General features: G+C 40.0%; 1 protein-coding gene across 1 annotated transcript; it reads right to left on the minus strand.

The window, feature by feature from the left end:
• Positions 1-12,298: 12,298 nt before the first annotated feature.
• On the minus strand, positions 12,299-16,461 carry COX18 (cytochrome c oxidase assembly factor COX18). Its single transcript, NM_001082437.2, has 3 exons — positions 16,059-16,461; positions 15,349-15,449; positions 12,299-12,520 (listed from the first exon to the last, which is right to left on the minus strand). Exons 1-3 carry the CDS (start codon positions 16,398-16,400, stop codon positions 12,343-12,345), a joined length of 621 nt encoding a protein of 206 aa, NP_001075906.1. The 5' UTR covers positions 16,401-16,461; the 3' UTR covers positions 12,299-12,342.
• Positions 16,462-16,618: the final 157 nt, after the last annotated feature.

Below are 16,618 nucleotides of genomic sequence, written 5' to 3' on the forward strand. Positions count from 1 at the left end.
TAATATAGACAGATATTAGACAGTAAAATGCTCTCCTGAGTTTTGTGAGCTGTCCTAGCAAATTATCACACCCAAGGAAGGGGTTATGGGAACCGCAGATTTGCAACCTAGTCAGGCAGAAGTTGTAGGTAGTACCTGAGATTGGTGCTCAAGTGAGGGAAGGGGCAATCTTGTGGGTCTGTGTCATCTGTACTGACTCTGCAAGCAGATATGGTAGGGGGTGACCCAGGCAAAGCTGTCCCAACATAAGAGAAGCCATTTTTGGCCTAAGCCGTTCTGTGATCTAAGCCTGCCTATAGTGCTTGCCCTTGAACAGGTCATCAACTATCATAAGGAAATGCAGGAACAAAGGAAAAGCAGTCAAGAATCAAACAGTTCAAAGATAAGAGAGAGTCCCAGTTCTTCCTCAAGGGACATACAATAACCATCTGATACATACCTTTGAAGTCCTGAAGGAACTAAGGCCCTCACCCAGCTGAAAGAGGTAACTACACATCAATTAGGTGAGAACTAGACCCCAGATCCTGTTCCCAAACTATGGTAGGGGTAATGACAGTAATGAAGCCAAAGGCAAAGGAGAAAAGGAAAGATATACCCATTTGAACAAAGCTAGTGGAGGTGATGGAATTCCAGTTGAGCTCTTTCAAATCCTGAAAGATGATGCTGTGAAAGTGCTGCACTCAATATGCCAGCAAATTTGGAAAACTCAGCAGAGGTCACAGGACTGGAAAAGGTCAGTTTTCATTCCAATCCCAAAGAAAGGCAATGCCAAAGAATGCTCAAACTACCACTCAATTGCACTCATCTCACAGGCTGGTAAAGTAATGCTCAAAATTCTCCAAGCCAGGCTTCAGCAATACGTGAACTGTGAACTTCCAGTTGTTGAAGCTGGTTTTAGAAAAGGCAGAGGAACCAGAGACCAAATTGCCAACATCTGCTGGATCATCGAGAAAGCAAGAGAATTCCAGAAAAATATCTATTTCCACTTTATTGACTATGCCAAAGCCTTTGACTGTGTGGATCACAATAAACTGTGGAAAATTCTGAAAGAGATGGGAATACCAGTCCACCTGACCTGCCTCTTGAGAAATCTGTATGTAGGTCAGGAAGCAACAGTTAGAACTGGACATGGAACAGACTGGTTCCAAATCGGGAAGGGAGTACGTCAAGACTGTATATTGTCACCCTGTTTATTTAACTTACATGCAGAGTACATCATGAGAAATGTTGGACTGGATGAAAGACAAGCCAGAATCAAGATGCTGGGAGAAATATCAATAACCTCAGACACACTTCCTTGGTGGCTCAGATATTAAAGCATCTTCCTGCAATGCAGGAGACCTGGGTTCGATCCCCGGGTTGGGAAGATACCCTGGAGAAGGAAATGGCAACCCACTCCAGTACTCTTGCATGGAAAATCCCATGGATGGAGGAGTCTCGTAGGCTACAGTCCATGGGGTCACAAACAGTCTGACAGGACTGTGCAACTTCACTTTCACACAGATAACACCACCCTTATGGCAGAAAGTGAAGAACTAAAGAGCCTCTTGATGAAAGTGAAAGAGGAGAGTGAAAAAGTAGGCTTAAAATGCAACATTCAGAAAACTAATATCATGGCATCTGGTTTCATCACTTCATGGCAAATAGATGGGGAAATACTGGAAACACTGAGAGACTTTATTTTTTGGGGCTCCAAAATCACTGCAGATGGTGACTGCAGCCATGAAATTAAAGATGCTTGCTCCTTGGAAGAAAAGCTATGACCAACCTAGACAGCATATTAAAAAGCATAGCCATCACTTGGCCGACAAAGGTCTTTCTAGTCAAAGCTATGGTTTTTCCAGTTGTCATTTTTGGATGTGAGAGTTGGACCATAAAGCTTAACACTGAAGAATTGATGCTTTTGAACTGTGATATTGGAGAAGACTCCTGAGAGTCCTAGGATTGCAAGGAGATCCAACCAGTCAATCCTAAAGGAAAACAGTCCTGAATATTGATTGGAAGGACTATTGCTGAAGGTGAAGCTCCAATACTTTGGCATTTGATGCAAAGAACTGACTCATTGGAAAAGACCCTTATACTGGGAAAGATTGAAGGCAGGAGAAGGGGATGACAGAGGATGAGATGGTTGGATGGCATCACCGATTCGAAGGACAGGAGTTTGAGCATGCTCCAGGAGCTGGTGAAGGACAGGGAAGCCTGGCATGCTGTAGTCCATGGGGTCGCGAAGAGTTGAGAAAACTGAGTGACTCAATAACAAACAACAAAGATAAGGGAGAACAATTTCAAAATCTCTACTTGGTTGTGACTTTTATCTTATTTTGGCCATCATGCAGCATATGGAATCTTAGTTCCCCAACCTGGGACTGAACCCACTCCCTCTGCATCCCCAGAATCTTAATCACTAGACTGCTAGGGAAGTCCTGTAATTTTTTTTTTACAAGCACTCATTACCTTTTACTAGGACTTGACATTTAAACCGTGACTGTAATTTTACATGGGAATTTCTAGTTTTTATCTGGATCCCCAAGTGAAACATCTGTATTTGAAGCTTCATACAAGCATAACTGAAGCTTCTACAATGGAACTTCACAGTTTTCCCAAGTGTAGCAACGCATGGGATACATTTTGAAGAGCATGAAATAAGAGGCTGTTAATTCTTACATAGATACAGAATTGGTATTTTAAATACTCTTTACCCTCAGAAAATCCAGGAAGTTTGAGGTTATAATTAGAAGAAATTCCTCAAGTTATTCATTATACCACTGTTGAAACATGCAGAAATGCAGCTGCAATGGAAGGGATATAGTTCAGTCTATTTTATACTCCAGTTTTAAGTTTTCCTGGAGAGCTACAACTTAGGCAGAAGACAAAAACCAAAGCTAAATATAATGCTGCCTTCTCAACTACGGAAAAACAAATATAATCGCCTTATCAGGGATACAAGAGGAGAAGTATGCCCACTGAAATTTCCTTAAAATGGTCCCTAGAGGCTTGTCATGTAGTGCTTGGCCCTCTGGGGTCCAGTAGGGATCTTCAAGGACAGAAACTTTGTTGTTGCCTTAGAACAACTCAATAAGACTGGGTGCTTTCCTGAAGCCTTTACTTTTATTTTAGGTCTTGCCATCAATGTTTTTGTTCTCAAACACCCCGGAGTCCTCATTTTACAGAACAAAATCAGCAGTATAGGCCTAATCAATTAGACGATCTTGCAAAAGTTATGTAAAAACTGGGTAGTCAAGAGGTAGTCAGTGGTAGAGTTCAAAGGAACAAGGATTTGTTATATATTCCTTTGGGACAGTTGTATATTTCTCTCATGTTCGAGTTACAGAAAAGCAAAAAGTTACTGTTTTAAGAACTAGGCAAGGCTTCTTTATAAAAGAGCTCCCTCTATTTAATCTTTTGCTGCCATTCCTCAACTGGTAATTTTTCTTTCTTGTGGTAACTGCTAGGTCTTGCAGTTCCTATGGACAGGAAATCAACCAGGATTAAAATGCTTTAATACAGCTTTGCCAACAGAAAAAATTAACAGTCTAAGAAAAAAGATGGAAAATTTTATTCAAGCCGATTTGAGGATTATAATCTGGGAGACAGTCAGAAAGCTCTAGGGGCTGTGCTGCCAATTAGAGGTCAAAGCACGAAAGTTTTGGAGACAAAGATGAGGATTGGTGGTGCGTAATCAGTCGCTCAGTTGAGTTTGATTCTGTGAGCTCATGGACTGTAGCCTGCCAGGCTTCTCTGTCCATGGGATTTCCAAGGCAAGGAATACTGGAGTGGGTTGTATCCCCTGTACCGTAGGGGATCTTTCCAAACCCAGGGATCAAACCTGTGTCTCCTGCGTTGGCAGGTGGATTCTTTACCACTGAACCACTGGGAAAGCCTTTTGGGTTTATGTCAAATGATAGTATGACACTGATCGTTTATGCTATTTAGAGTTTACACAATCCAGACCCACAGGAATAGTGGGTCACAGGTCATCACAGTTCCTTACGAGGAGGAGTATGGGAGGATCTGTTTGTGTGTGGGCTTTTTGATTGAGTACTAATAACCAAAACAAAAAAAAAAAAAAAGAAGGAAGTGTATCTCCTTGTGTCCACTGATGAGATTAAGATGGAATGTCATCTCCTAAGGAGCTCTGGTTTATGCAGATGAACTAAAGGGGAGGGAGGAAGCCCAAAGGGGTGAAGAAAAACTGTTAGCTTTTATTTTGCTATAAAACAATAATTTTATCAATTCTTAACTGAGTTATGGGAAGTCTTAGGTGAAACAGACATGAAGGCTAGGCTTTCTGAGTATAGCAGTGGTGAACTGTGGGGAGGACCCTCTTGTAGGACCTATATCTTTCTCAAGGGCAATCCCTAAATGTACCCCTTAAAAGAAAAATTTGATAGAGATATATAATATCCAATTTATTCAACAGCATCTTCCTCTTGGTGCATAAGCAGCATGAAGATTTTGTTAACAGCATCCACAGAAAACAAATATACCAGTAAATATCATTTTACTTTATCTGAGAATAAGAGTTCCAAAACAGAAACACAATACTCACAAGGGCCATACAATTACCAAATAAAGTTCAAAGATTTTTAATAGTCCTTTTTATTTTTAGACTGTATTCCACAAATGATGGCAGGCCAGTTATTATGTACAGGAATCATGGAATCATTTCCTCCCCATGGCTATGTAAGTTCTCAGTTAATGAAGTTTGATCCAGCTGTTTGTTGGGATTCCAGCTGCTGACAGTTTAAAGCTCTTAGTGGTTGTGGCTTTGGGACCACAAAAGAGAAGGGTCTACTGTACTCTGAGATTACAGAAAAGACTCAACTCCATCTCCAGAATTCTACAAAACAATCCTATTTCACAATCATGTGATCAACGATTACATCTCTAATGACTGAAGACATGCTGTTCATATGCATGCTTTCTGGCTGAATAAGCTGATTCTTCACGTACTGTTTAATTTCTAGTAACACTGAAACTAATGTATTTTCATGTATTCAGTAATTATTAAAACTTGATAAATACTATCCTGATCATTCAAGCTTTTAAAATTTGGCTCTTTTTTAAGCTATGTAATTATGAATTAGGTAATATATGATATTCTCAGACCAACTTAATGTTATGTATTATCACATCAAGACGAACAGGTATAAAGAAATCTCCGACTAGCATTATCTTGACCCTAATACAAAATTTTTACTTACTTAACAGGTTATCAGAGATACTGAGTTCCTTCATATTCTCTTATGATTAGCTTAAGATTTTCTACTTTGGGTTCCAGCAGTACTCAGTGCTATACCCTGTATTGCAGACTTCTTAAATTAGAAAGAAAGGAATGTACACTTTTTATATTCTTTCAGAGCACAGCTGAAAAGCAACACCACCTACCATGTTATGTACTTTCTTACATGTGTGGACTACTCCACAGCATGTATCTCAAGTCCCTTTCATTTTAAAATCATACATTAACTTGTTCCATTAGAATAATTTATTAACCAGGAATTACCAGAAGGCCTTCAGGAGTTGGGAGAGGGGCTCAAAAAAGGCCTCCATTTGTATTTCAAGGACTTTTCTGAAGAGAAAACCAGGGCTTTATTAAAAGATTAAACAGGTCTATGATCCTCCACATCCTACAAATTTTAGAAATCATCCCATTGGATTCTCTTATTTTATAAACTTTTCTAGTCCTGTTCTCCAAAGTTCTGGAATCTCTAGCAAGTTGTAATTTTATAAACAGGGCCTGACACTTTGATTCCACTTTTACAGTCTTAGCATACAATTAAATATACTACACGCTTAGCACTGAAAAGATTTTAAGTATTGTTATATATATCTGGATTATATCTTAATCCACAGTACTTCACAGAGTTCATGATTTTAAACAAAAGCAAATTAAATCATACCTGAAGTTCTAAATCTTCTAAATACATTAGCAGTGAAACCTGTAATTGTTTCAAAAATTACTAGAAAGTACGTGATTTTCTTGAAATGAACTTGGAGTGAAAGGCAGCCAAGAGGTCCTTATAAGGAGTGTCTGAATCTAACTTGGTCAACGGGATCCTGCAAAGTTGGCGAAACCCAGGAGAACGGAGCAGCAAGTTCTGTGAAAGGCCCATGAAGCTGGAGCACAACCAGTAGAGGACAATTGACTGCAACGAGAAGAAAGGACATGAACGTTAGCATCTCTCCATTCTCCAAGGTCTAGAGACAGGCAGGCAATAAAAAAGAAAATTCACAATCTCTGTAAACAGAGCACCAGGACTGAAAGAGACCTTCAGGAGCTAATAGATACCTGGGTCAGATCTAACAGATAGGTAAAAAAGTTGAAAAGACGACCCCCAAACAAAAAGAAACCAAATGGAGAGGTACTGGTGACAGAAAGTGGATGGCAGAGAACGGCTCCCAGGCAGGGGTCCAAGAGAGATCCCATTTCCTTCTTTGGCAATTAAGCATACTGCTTCCCCACCGAGAGTCTCGACAAACTGCTACACAGCAGGCAGGCTACTGGAGGCATGGCCATTCACGATGGCAAACTTAGCTTCCCTACACCTATACAGAGTCACCTATCTTCCAAATTTTCCCAGGAACTAGTTTCTAAGTGTAGTCAGGAATAGATTATCTTTGCCTTTTCCTGAGACAAAGCATCTCAGCCCAACCCTCTTTTTTTTTTTTTTTACCACCACTGAGATTCAGTTATTTAGGTCAAAGAGCTGTCTTTCTCATGTCTTCACAGAGCTTTTACATTAAGTTGCCTAATTCTGACTTTCCTATATATGAAAGAATCCACTTTGGATATTTAAGACGTTTTTTTGGTCTCTGTTACTCACTTGGAACCCAGCTTTTCATTAGAACTTTACTGTTACTTTACTTGATCTAGGGGTTTCCTCAGTTATAATTGGTAGTCTTTTAGTCTGCAGCCTCTTGAAACATCCCCATATATACATACAAACATACATCTTTTCTAAACTTTTCTTTGGCATCAGAAGGTAAGCAGGCCCTAGAGGCAAGACCATGTCCTGGCTGAGTCCAGTCCTGGGATCAAACTGCCTGAGTTTGAAATCTATTTATTAGCTTTTGGCAAGTTATTTTTTTTTCTTGTTTCAGTTTTCTCTTCTATAAAATGAGGGACAGACTGTACCCAGGGATGCTGTGAAGAATAAATGAGAAAATTCATGTAGTGTGGTAAGCACAGTAAGTGGCTCATATTAAGCATTTATTTGTTCCAGAACAAGTTTTTAAGGGAAGTAATGAAATCTTAAAGGCAGATTATTAGTACAGTAGCTAAAGAGTAAGAGCCAAAATACCTGGATGTGTGTGAAGACTCTGCCACTGAACAGATGAGTGACCATGAGTTACTTAACCTCTCTGTGCCTCAGGGTTAAATTGGAGATTATAATAGCACCTACTTCAGTGCACTGTTGGGAGAAATACATGTACTAATACATATGTGTGTGTGTGTATGTACACAAATGACTTAAAACAGGGCCTGGCACGAAGTTCATGTTGAATAAATATTAGCTAGCATCATCATCAAACTCATCTATGAAGCAAACAGTTCCCTGGGCCCAACTACTTCAGACTACAAACTGCCTACTAAGTATCACTCATCTTCGTTAGTAATAAAATCCTAATTTTCAGCAAAGTATATTGCTATCTGGAAAAAAAAAGACTATACTTTTCATCCTCTTTTGCAGTTCGGTATGACCACATATTTAAGATGTAAGCACAAGTGTTTGGTAGGGCATCTGGCAAGGGTCCTTAAGTGGTTGACTGTAGTTGAAGCATCTGACTGTAGCTGAAGCACCCTTTTACTATTCTTGCAAGATAACAAGCTTCAGTGGCCATCACGACTACCCTGCGGCTTTTAAGACAAGAATGACAAGTTGTGGACGATGCAGCATTGAGAGGGAACTAGGCAGTCTTTCTCATGTCTTCACAGAGCTGCCACATCAGCTCTACACTAAATGCCTAATTCTGACTTTCCTATATATAAAAAGGTCTCTGTTACTCACTTGGAACCCAACTTCTCATTAGAACTTTACTGCTATTTTACTTGATCTGTGGTTTTCCTCAGTTATAATTGGTATTATTTCTCCTTAGAAATGTAGTGAATTTGCATTATTCTGTTTTTATAGAGTATTTTATAACATTATTATTATATGAGAAGTACTATAACAGGCACTTATTATTTCATTAATTTTCATAGACATTATGGTGTCTCTTTTAGAAATGAGGAAACTTATTTTACACACGATTAATGACAGTATTATGACTAAGTGACACATGAATAGTATTTAACAGACATTTCTGATGCTGAAAACATACTATTTCAGATTTTTAAGACAAGTCCTATGAAGTACTTTTATACAAGGGACAGAACTTGAACTACCAGCAACAAATGACAACTACTTTATGGTCTCTGTGTTGATTCTGAGCAAAGACAGATACACTGACAGCTGTACTCAACTGAGCACTAAAGTATCCATGAAAAAATGCAAAAGGCTAAAAAAATGAAATAACTGCAAATATAACATTATTTTTCTATTTCTATAGAAGTTTAATTACATATAAATGGGGACAAGTATACCTATCTCATAAAATTTCTATGAGATCAAATAATATTACATATGAACCCATGTGGATCCTTGGTGGGGAAAATTTTTGTTTCTTTTTTAAATGCTAAATTCCTTGGATCCCTCTGTGAAGACAAAAAGAATTCAATACATCAACTAATCAAACAGAGCAAATGCTACATTCATAGTACTGTTCATAGTACTCTGCAATATTAAAAAAAAAAAAAAAAGGAAAATGGAGGGTTAAGACACATTCACGTAAAGGAAGATTAACCAATCCCAAGAAATATTCAGGTGTCACTTGGTGATAGAGTCAGTAGATTTGTTATTACAGAAATAAGAAACCAGTAAAGGATCAAGTAGTCAGAGGAAGCACGACAGAAGAGGCACAATGTCAGTCAGTCTAAGCTAAAAACAGAGAGGATTTACACTTAGCTCATGCTTCACACAATGCTGGTGCTTACTCACTGAAGGCACTGTTGCCGCTACTGGGATCATCAACACCGAGACTGCACGAACAAAGTGTGTAATGTACGTCTGAAAACGAGACTTTCCAAGTTTTTGCAGGGCAAAAATCTGAAAGGGTAAAATAAACACACACATGCTGATTATCTAAATACACATTAAATGAGACAAGCTTTAAAATGCAAAGTGATTTTTGATTGGCCTCTACCTATATTTTAACAAAAGCAATAAAAATTAAAAAACAAAACACTGATTTGTTGATTAACTATCACTGGTTGATCAACTCTTTAATTCTTAAATGGAACTAAGTAACAGCAATAAAGAGATTCATCTATATTAAATAGGATCAAAGCATAATTTTTATAGGTCAGTGTTTTTTAAAGATTGTAAAACTGAAGTCCCTTCAAGATAGGTATTATGTATGAATCATTACCTTTTTTTTTTTTTTGGCACCTAAATACAGGGCCTGGCACAGAGAAAGAACTTAACAGGTATCTGAAAGGTTTGTGATCTGGTTACATGGATGACAGAAAAGAACTAAGAAGGCTAGGAAGAGGAGTTATGGTTTATGAATTACTTACAAGGCAGCTTAGCTTAATGATTATGAGCACAGATTCTGCAATTGCACACTCAAATTACGAGATTCACATGGCAGCCCTGCATTTAGTGGTTATGTGACTTTGGGCAAGTTACTTCACCTTTCCGTGCCTCCCATTCTCCACCTTAAGACTGGGATAATAACAGCACCTACATCATAGGACTATTGTTAAGAATTAAATGAGTTAATTCATGTGAATTGCTTACAATAGTGCCTGGTACACAGTAAATGTTAAGCAAGAATAGGCTTTTATTAAATTGATGCATGCTGGGTTGTTAGATGGAATAAAGGAAAGATGAGAGGACTGACGTCAATTCACTGGGACCTTGTGTCATCACTTCCTTCTTCCTAAGAAATACTAATTACTAACCAAGGTCACAGAACTATGCTAGATGCTCTTAGGGTAAAACACTTAAGACTACACATAGCGTCTTTCCTCAGGAAACCTTCACCTAAGACCTGAGAATCTTTATATTTCTCATCTGAAAAAGTAAGTGATGTATTAGATTTCCCAAACAGCAATCAGCAGATATGAGGTCTGTGAAATCTCAACTGCATTAGATCTTTCCTCCAAAATCACTGCAGATGGTGACTGCAGCCATGAAATTAAAAGATGCTTACTCCTTGGAAGGAAAGTTATGACCAACCTAGATAGCATATTCAAAAGCAGAGACATTACTTTGCCAACAAAGGTTCGTCTAGTCAAGGCTATGGTTTTTCCTGTGGTCATATATGGATGTGAGAGTTGGACTGTGAAGAAGGCTGAGCGCCGAAGAATTGATGCTTTTGAACTGTGGTGTTGGAGAAGACTCTTGAGAGTCCCTTGGACTGCAAGGAGATCCAACCAGTCCATTCTGAAGGAGATCAGCCCTGGGATTTCTTTGGAAGGAATGATGCTAAAGCTGAAACTCCAGTACTTTGGCCACCTCATGCGAAGAGCTGACTCGTTGGAAAAGACTCTGATGCTGGGAGGGATTGGGGGCAGGAGGAGAAGGGGATGACAGAGGATGAGATGGCTGGATGGCATCACTGACTTGATGGACATGAGTCTGAGTGAACTCCGGGAGTTGGTGATGGACAGGGAGGCCTGGCGTGCTGCGATTCATGGGGTCGCAGAGTCGGACATGACTGAGCGACTGAACTGAACTGAAGATTTCTTCTAGTTAAAGGGTCTATGTTCTTTTCAAGAGTCTAAGAACAATTCTTTATGGAACTAAAGACAAGTTTCCCCTAAACTCAAGTTGAGTAAAGTAGCATGAGCTAATGGTAAGATATGGCTAAGAGATTGTATTTTATACATATGTTTCTCCATTTCATTTTATAAAGAAATTCTATAACTAAAAATGGCAGTCAGGTATGTTTAATTGACATATTAAACATATAAACAAAACATCAACATATTGTGGGAATAAGACCAGACTGACATCTTAATTGCTGCCTTTACCAAAAAGCAAATCAAAGAACTGTTATGTACTAGCATCGTACCATTTTACAGTTGAAGGAGATTTTGGAACTGTTCCAATTCAGCTCTCTTATTTTAAATTATGATCCCCAGAGAGGTTAAGGAACTGGCCCCAGAAAATTAATCAACAACTGATCTGCGACCAAAACCAAGGGGTCTCATGACTAGCTAAGACTCTGCACCCACAATGCAGGCAGCCCAGGTTCGATCCCTGGTCAGGGAAGTAGACCCAATATGCCACAACTCAAAGTTCCTACACGTCACAACTAAGACCCAGTACAGTCAAATAAATAACCAAATATATATTAAAAAAACAAAAAACAAGGAATCTCAATGTTAGCTCAGAGCTATCACCAGTAACTCAAATTCATTTCTATCTGATGTCAGGACAGCAACAGAATCTCAATGATTTAAACGGCAAACAAATCTTATTTAAAACCACTGACCTCCACTATTAATAAATTGATGACACCAACGGAGACAGGCAGAATCCAAGTGGAATCCAGAGCAGTGAGGTCATGAAACCACAGGACCCCACCAGCAGTTAACTGCTCCTGAACAGAAAAACCTGCTGAAACATTTTTATAAATGAAACAGAAGAATTTCTAAAAACAGCACAGGGAAGTGATTCCAATAAGGTGTTCCTCACACTGAAGACTTGCATTTTTTATTCAGGTTATTTTCACTCCACAACATAAGCTAGTTCTTATACTGAGAAAGAGGTAAGAAGTTTCTGGAGCAAACGGATGTGGAGACACTAAAGATGTGTAGCAGTAACCTTTACAGACTGAAATTTTAAAACTTGTCTATAGGCTGCTTTCTTTCAAGTCAATTTAGATTACTTTATGGTTAGAAATGCCTTTAAATGAAAGTAAAAACAAGCCCCTTAGTTTGTAACCTTTCATATTAATATTTATACTTATAACTGTGAAAGTTCTTCTGGCTTCTCCAATTCATAAATAGAAAAAATTCATGGCCCTGAAACCATATTATGGAATTATAACACTAATTTTATTAAACTTCCAAGAAGTAGTACTAGTGACATCCTTCCTAAACTGATTTATATTCTCAATACAGCTAGTTTGGTTACACTTAATATTTGAAATTCTATACTTGTGTAAGGGAGATGATTAAAGTGTATTCCAGTTACAGAAAGTATGGATGTTTTTTATTATTATTTTTTTTTTTTGCTTTTTCTTTAGAATACAAGACAGTGTTAGAGAACTTGCTTGGGGGAATTACTTTCAATAGTAACTACCTTCTGAATGTGCTGCCCCTGTGCTAAAGTTTCGGAGAGCGACAGACATGAAGATCCACATTGGAAGCTGAATCCAGACCAGCACAGTGGCTTTGAAGGGGTGGCAGTTATCCCGAACATAGAGCTCTGAAACAAGCCTCCGCATAGTCTTTAGGTAAGTGAGCCTAGTTTGAGGGAAGAGGGAAAAAGGGAAAGGAGAAAACATCATTTGGATACTAGCTGTGCTTCATCCCTACAGGATAAACACACCTATACTATGGTTACTGGCTAAAGGATTTATGCAGGATTTTTGACTGTCAGAAGCTATACCAAAGTGAAGTGAAAGTCGCTCAGTAGTGTCTGACTCTTTGCAACCCCATGGACTACATACTCCATGGAATTTTCCAGGCCAGAATACTGGAGTGGGTAGCCCTTCCCATCTCCAGGAGATCTTCCCAACCAAGGGACAGAACCCAGGTCTCCCGTATTGCAGATGGATTCTTTACCAGCTGAGCCACCAGGGAAGCCCAAGAATATTGGAATGAGTAGCCTAGCCCTTCTCCAGCAGATCTTCCTGACCCATGAATTGAACCGGCATCTCCTGCATTGCAGACTGATTCTTTATCAACTGAGCTAAAAGGGAAGCCCCTAAGCTACACCAAGTGGTTGCCGAAAAAAAAGGAAAATAAAACCTTTTACTCAAAGTTTGTTCACAATGTAAGCAAATTACATAACAATTTGAGAAATCCGCCACTGTCAAACTTCAGGCTTTATTTCTGGAGGTCTTAGGCAAACTAGGCTTTAACAAAGGAAATTTCACTACTAACATGGTATGACCAAAATTTGAATCAGAAATACTAGAGGTTAAAGCACATTTTACTCAAATTTCTCCACTCCAGCCAAATTCAATCACCTGATCCCTGAACATACCTTTCAGAGCAATGTGGTTTTGTACCATGTATGCTCCTGACCTGTCTAAACAATCTCCATTCTTCAATCAACTCTTTCATAAAGATTTTCTTACTGCTTCTCTGTTAACCATATTAGTTACTCCTCTGTTGTTTTTGTTGCTGTTTTCAACTCCTGTTCTTACGTCCCACTTGCTAGACTACAATATTGGATGGGTCTTCATCTTTAAATCTCTTGTGGCATGTTTTGTACAAGGTAGGTTTTCAATAGGTTTGCAGAATTTAATCAAATTATAATGCACTGAATTAAGACAGTACACAGAGACATTCCAGGCTCCTTGTAATTCAGTCTTCGCCCACTCTTTCAACATTATTTCCTGTTACTCTTTTTCTTGTCCCTTGAATGACCTGGGTCATCCAACAACTCAGACTTTCACATCAGCATGCCCTGGAAGTTATTACATCATCTTTGAAGACTGTCCACTTTCCTGGCTGTTTGTTCACCTGACAAACTCCTTTTCATTCTTCAAAACCCAGTTAAACTGACAATACAGGAAACCCGCAGATAATGTCTTCCTCTAGAAAGTCATTCATCTGTGTAAGGATGTGTCCGGACAATCATCCTGCCAGGGATGCATAAGTACGGTAGCACAGTCTTACCTAGGCTGTATTTATAACCATGTGAGCAGCTACTAATGTGTTCTTCTGGTCTAGAGCTGTAGCCCTTAGACTTCCTTGATCAGTAGAACTTCAAAACTATAGGTTTACCAACTTTTTATCAAGTAAAGACATTAAGCTATAAGAATGATTTTTTTAAAATGGCAGGTCTTTTTAACACTAAAGAGGGACTCAATTTCATATTGTAGATAGGTGGCAAATTTATACCTATATAGATAAAAATATATGGATAGGGCCTTCCCTGGTGGCTCAAATGGTAAAGAATCTGCCTGTAATGTGGGAGACTTGGGTGTGATCCCTGGGTGGGGAAGATACCCTGGAGAAGGAACTGGCAATCCACTCCAGTATTCTTACCTGGAGAATTCCAGAGACAGAGGAGCCTGGCAGGCTAGAGTCTCTGGGGTCATAAAGAGTTGGACATGACTGACTAATACACACATATACCCATATATATACACATTACATATTCATACTAAAACACCCTTATTTTTCTCATTGCTGTGAGATGCTGAACACTTTGTCAGCATCTCACAAAAATTCTTAGTGGATGGCTGCCCACATGGAACTACAACATGGTCAAGCACCCTTAGGCAAGGGCTCTCAAAGAGCTCAGGGAGACAGCAACACAGGATAACTACAGCAGAGTAACAACTCCTGGCCTACCCAGTTGCTTTTACCATGGCATTTATATTTTCTGTCTCCTCATTCTTTTGGGCAGCTACCTGCTCTATGCTGTCAAAAGGTTAAGTTTGTAAATAACTTGTATCTTTTGTTGACTAAAATCTCAACAAAGTGGCACAGTATCTGTATCCTGTGAAGCCTTCCCTAACTTTCCATGATGACCTAACTCCTTGTACATAATCTTTTTTAGTTACTTAATCCAGTCATTATTTGTTTACACATCTGTCTTTTTCAGTAGTCTGGAGTCCTTTAAGATCAAGGAACTCTGCTTTGTCTCTTTTTTTGCTTTCAGTCCAGTATATAAACCTATCACGCCACAAAAACTTTTTAAAATATTAAAAAGTAAAAAGAACAACTTTGCTGCTAAAGCTACAGAATACCACACCCTGTAAAAAAGACATGCTGCTGCTGCTGCTGCTGCTAAGTAGCTTCAGTCGTGTCCGACTCTTTGCGACCCCATAGATGGCCTCCTACCAGGCTCTTCTGTCTCTGGGATTCTCCAGGCAAGAACACTGGAGTGGATTGCCATTTCCTTCTCCAATGCATGAAAGTGAAAAGTGAAAGTGAAGTTGCTCAGTCGTGTCAGACTCTTAGCAACCTCATGGACTGCAGCCTACCAGGCTCCTCCGTCCATGGGATTTTCCAGGCAAGAGTACTGGAGTGGGGTGACATTGCCTTCTCCTGTAATAAAGACATACATACATACATATTTTTTTCATGGTCTTATATGCAGAGAATTAGCTTACCTGGCAACTCTCTTGGACCATCCCAACTGATGTGCACGAACTGCAACTTCTTGGTTAAGATGTCGTGCAATGTTTTTTATTTCTGGCTGCAAATTTTCCACCTAGCTAAAGAAAAAGTAGACTTTGTTATGAGCACATTAAAGATCTGTATTCATAACCATTCATAAGTTTACTCTCTATTCCCTAAACTCATTTAAAAACATGTGGTTTACTGGTTGTGTCAAGAAACTCGAAGATTTCTCACAAGATGTTAATTTATGATATCCTCAATTGCAATCAAATTAAAATTCCAACTTATACACTTAGCAGTGTGATGTTGGGCAAATTATTCAACCTCTAAAGTCTTGTTCCCTCTTATATAAAATGTATAACAGCACCTACTTCACAGGGTTATTTTAAGGATTAAATAAGCCCTACACTCCACACTTTTAATGTTTCAATCCGTGGGTTTTCCAGTAATATAAACTGAAGAAACGGTAGTCTATTAAGTGTCTTTAATATGCTCTTTGTAGCTACAGAGCCATAAGAGAATCTGCATTTACTTCTGCCTGTGTTAATTCCTTTTTGTAAGCTTACTGCCTTAGAGGTGCTGATGATTAACAGTAAGTACTCCGGAAGTATCTGGGGATCTTAAGCCCCAGGTGAGACTTTGACCCTCCTCACCACGGAAGTGGGTACACACGGTCCACGCGCGGCTCGGCACCCCTCACCTTGGCCAGGATGTAGTGCTGGTAGGCAGCCAGGGGTAGTGTGACGGCCCCGCGCAGGACCACGGTGGTGAGGAGAATGCTGCCCCACCAGGGCAGGCCCGAGGCGGTGTGGGCGAAGAGCAGCACGTCCTCTGCGCCCTGCACCGGCGCCGAGGTAGCCAAGGCCTCGTACCAGCCTCCCGCGCCGCTCAGGCCAACTGCGGAGACCGATGCCACCGCCCACACTGGCAGAGCAGAGCTCTTGGCGCCGCCTGCTGGGGCCCGTGCGAGCAATGGGTCCAGGACACGGACCTGCAGGGCAGGCCGGGGCCGCAGCCACCTAACGCTGAGCCGGCACAGCATCTCCGCGCCAGAGTTGGGTCCGAAACGCCGGCCTCACAGACCACGCGCGCTCGCACCGCTCCGCCTAGGCCGCTACGCGCATGCGCCGGCAACCCCGGCGTAAAGTGGGCGTGAGTTCGCGGGTGGCCACAATTGACCTTCCCGGTCAAGCCAGTGACGTATTGAGTCGCACTAGAGATGACGCACGAGGCAGAAATGTCCCACCTTTCTCACGCGGC

This window comes from Bos taurus, chromosome 6 (genome assembly GCF_002263795.3).
Source record: "Bos taurus isolate L1 Dominette 01449 registration number 42190680 breed Hereford chromosome 6, ARS-UCD2.0, whole genome shotgun sequence".
In the NCBI taxonomy this organism is placed as follows: domain Eukaryota; kingdom Metazoa; phylum Chordata; class Mammalia; order Artiodactyla; family Bovidae; genus Bos; species Bos taurus.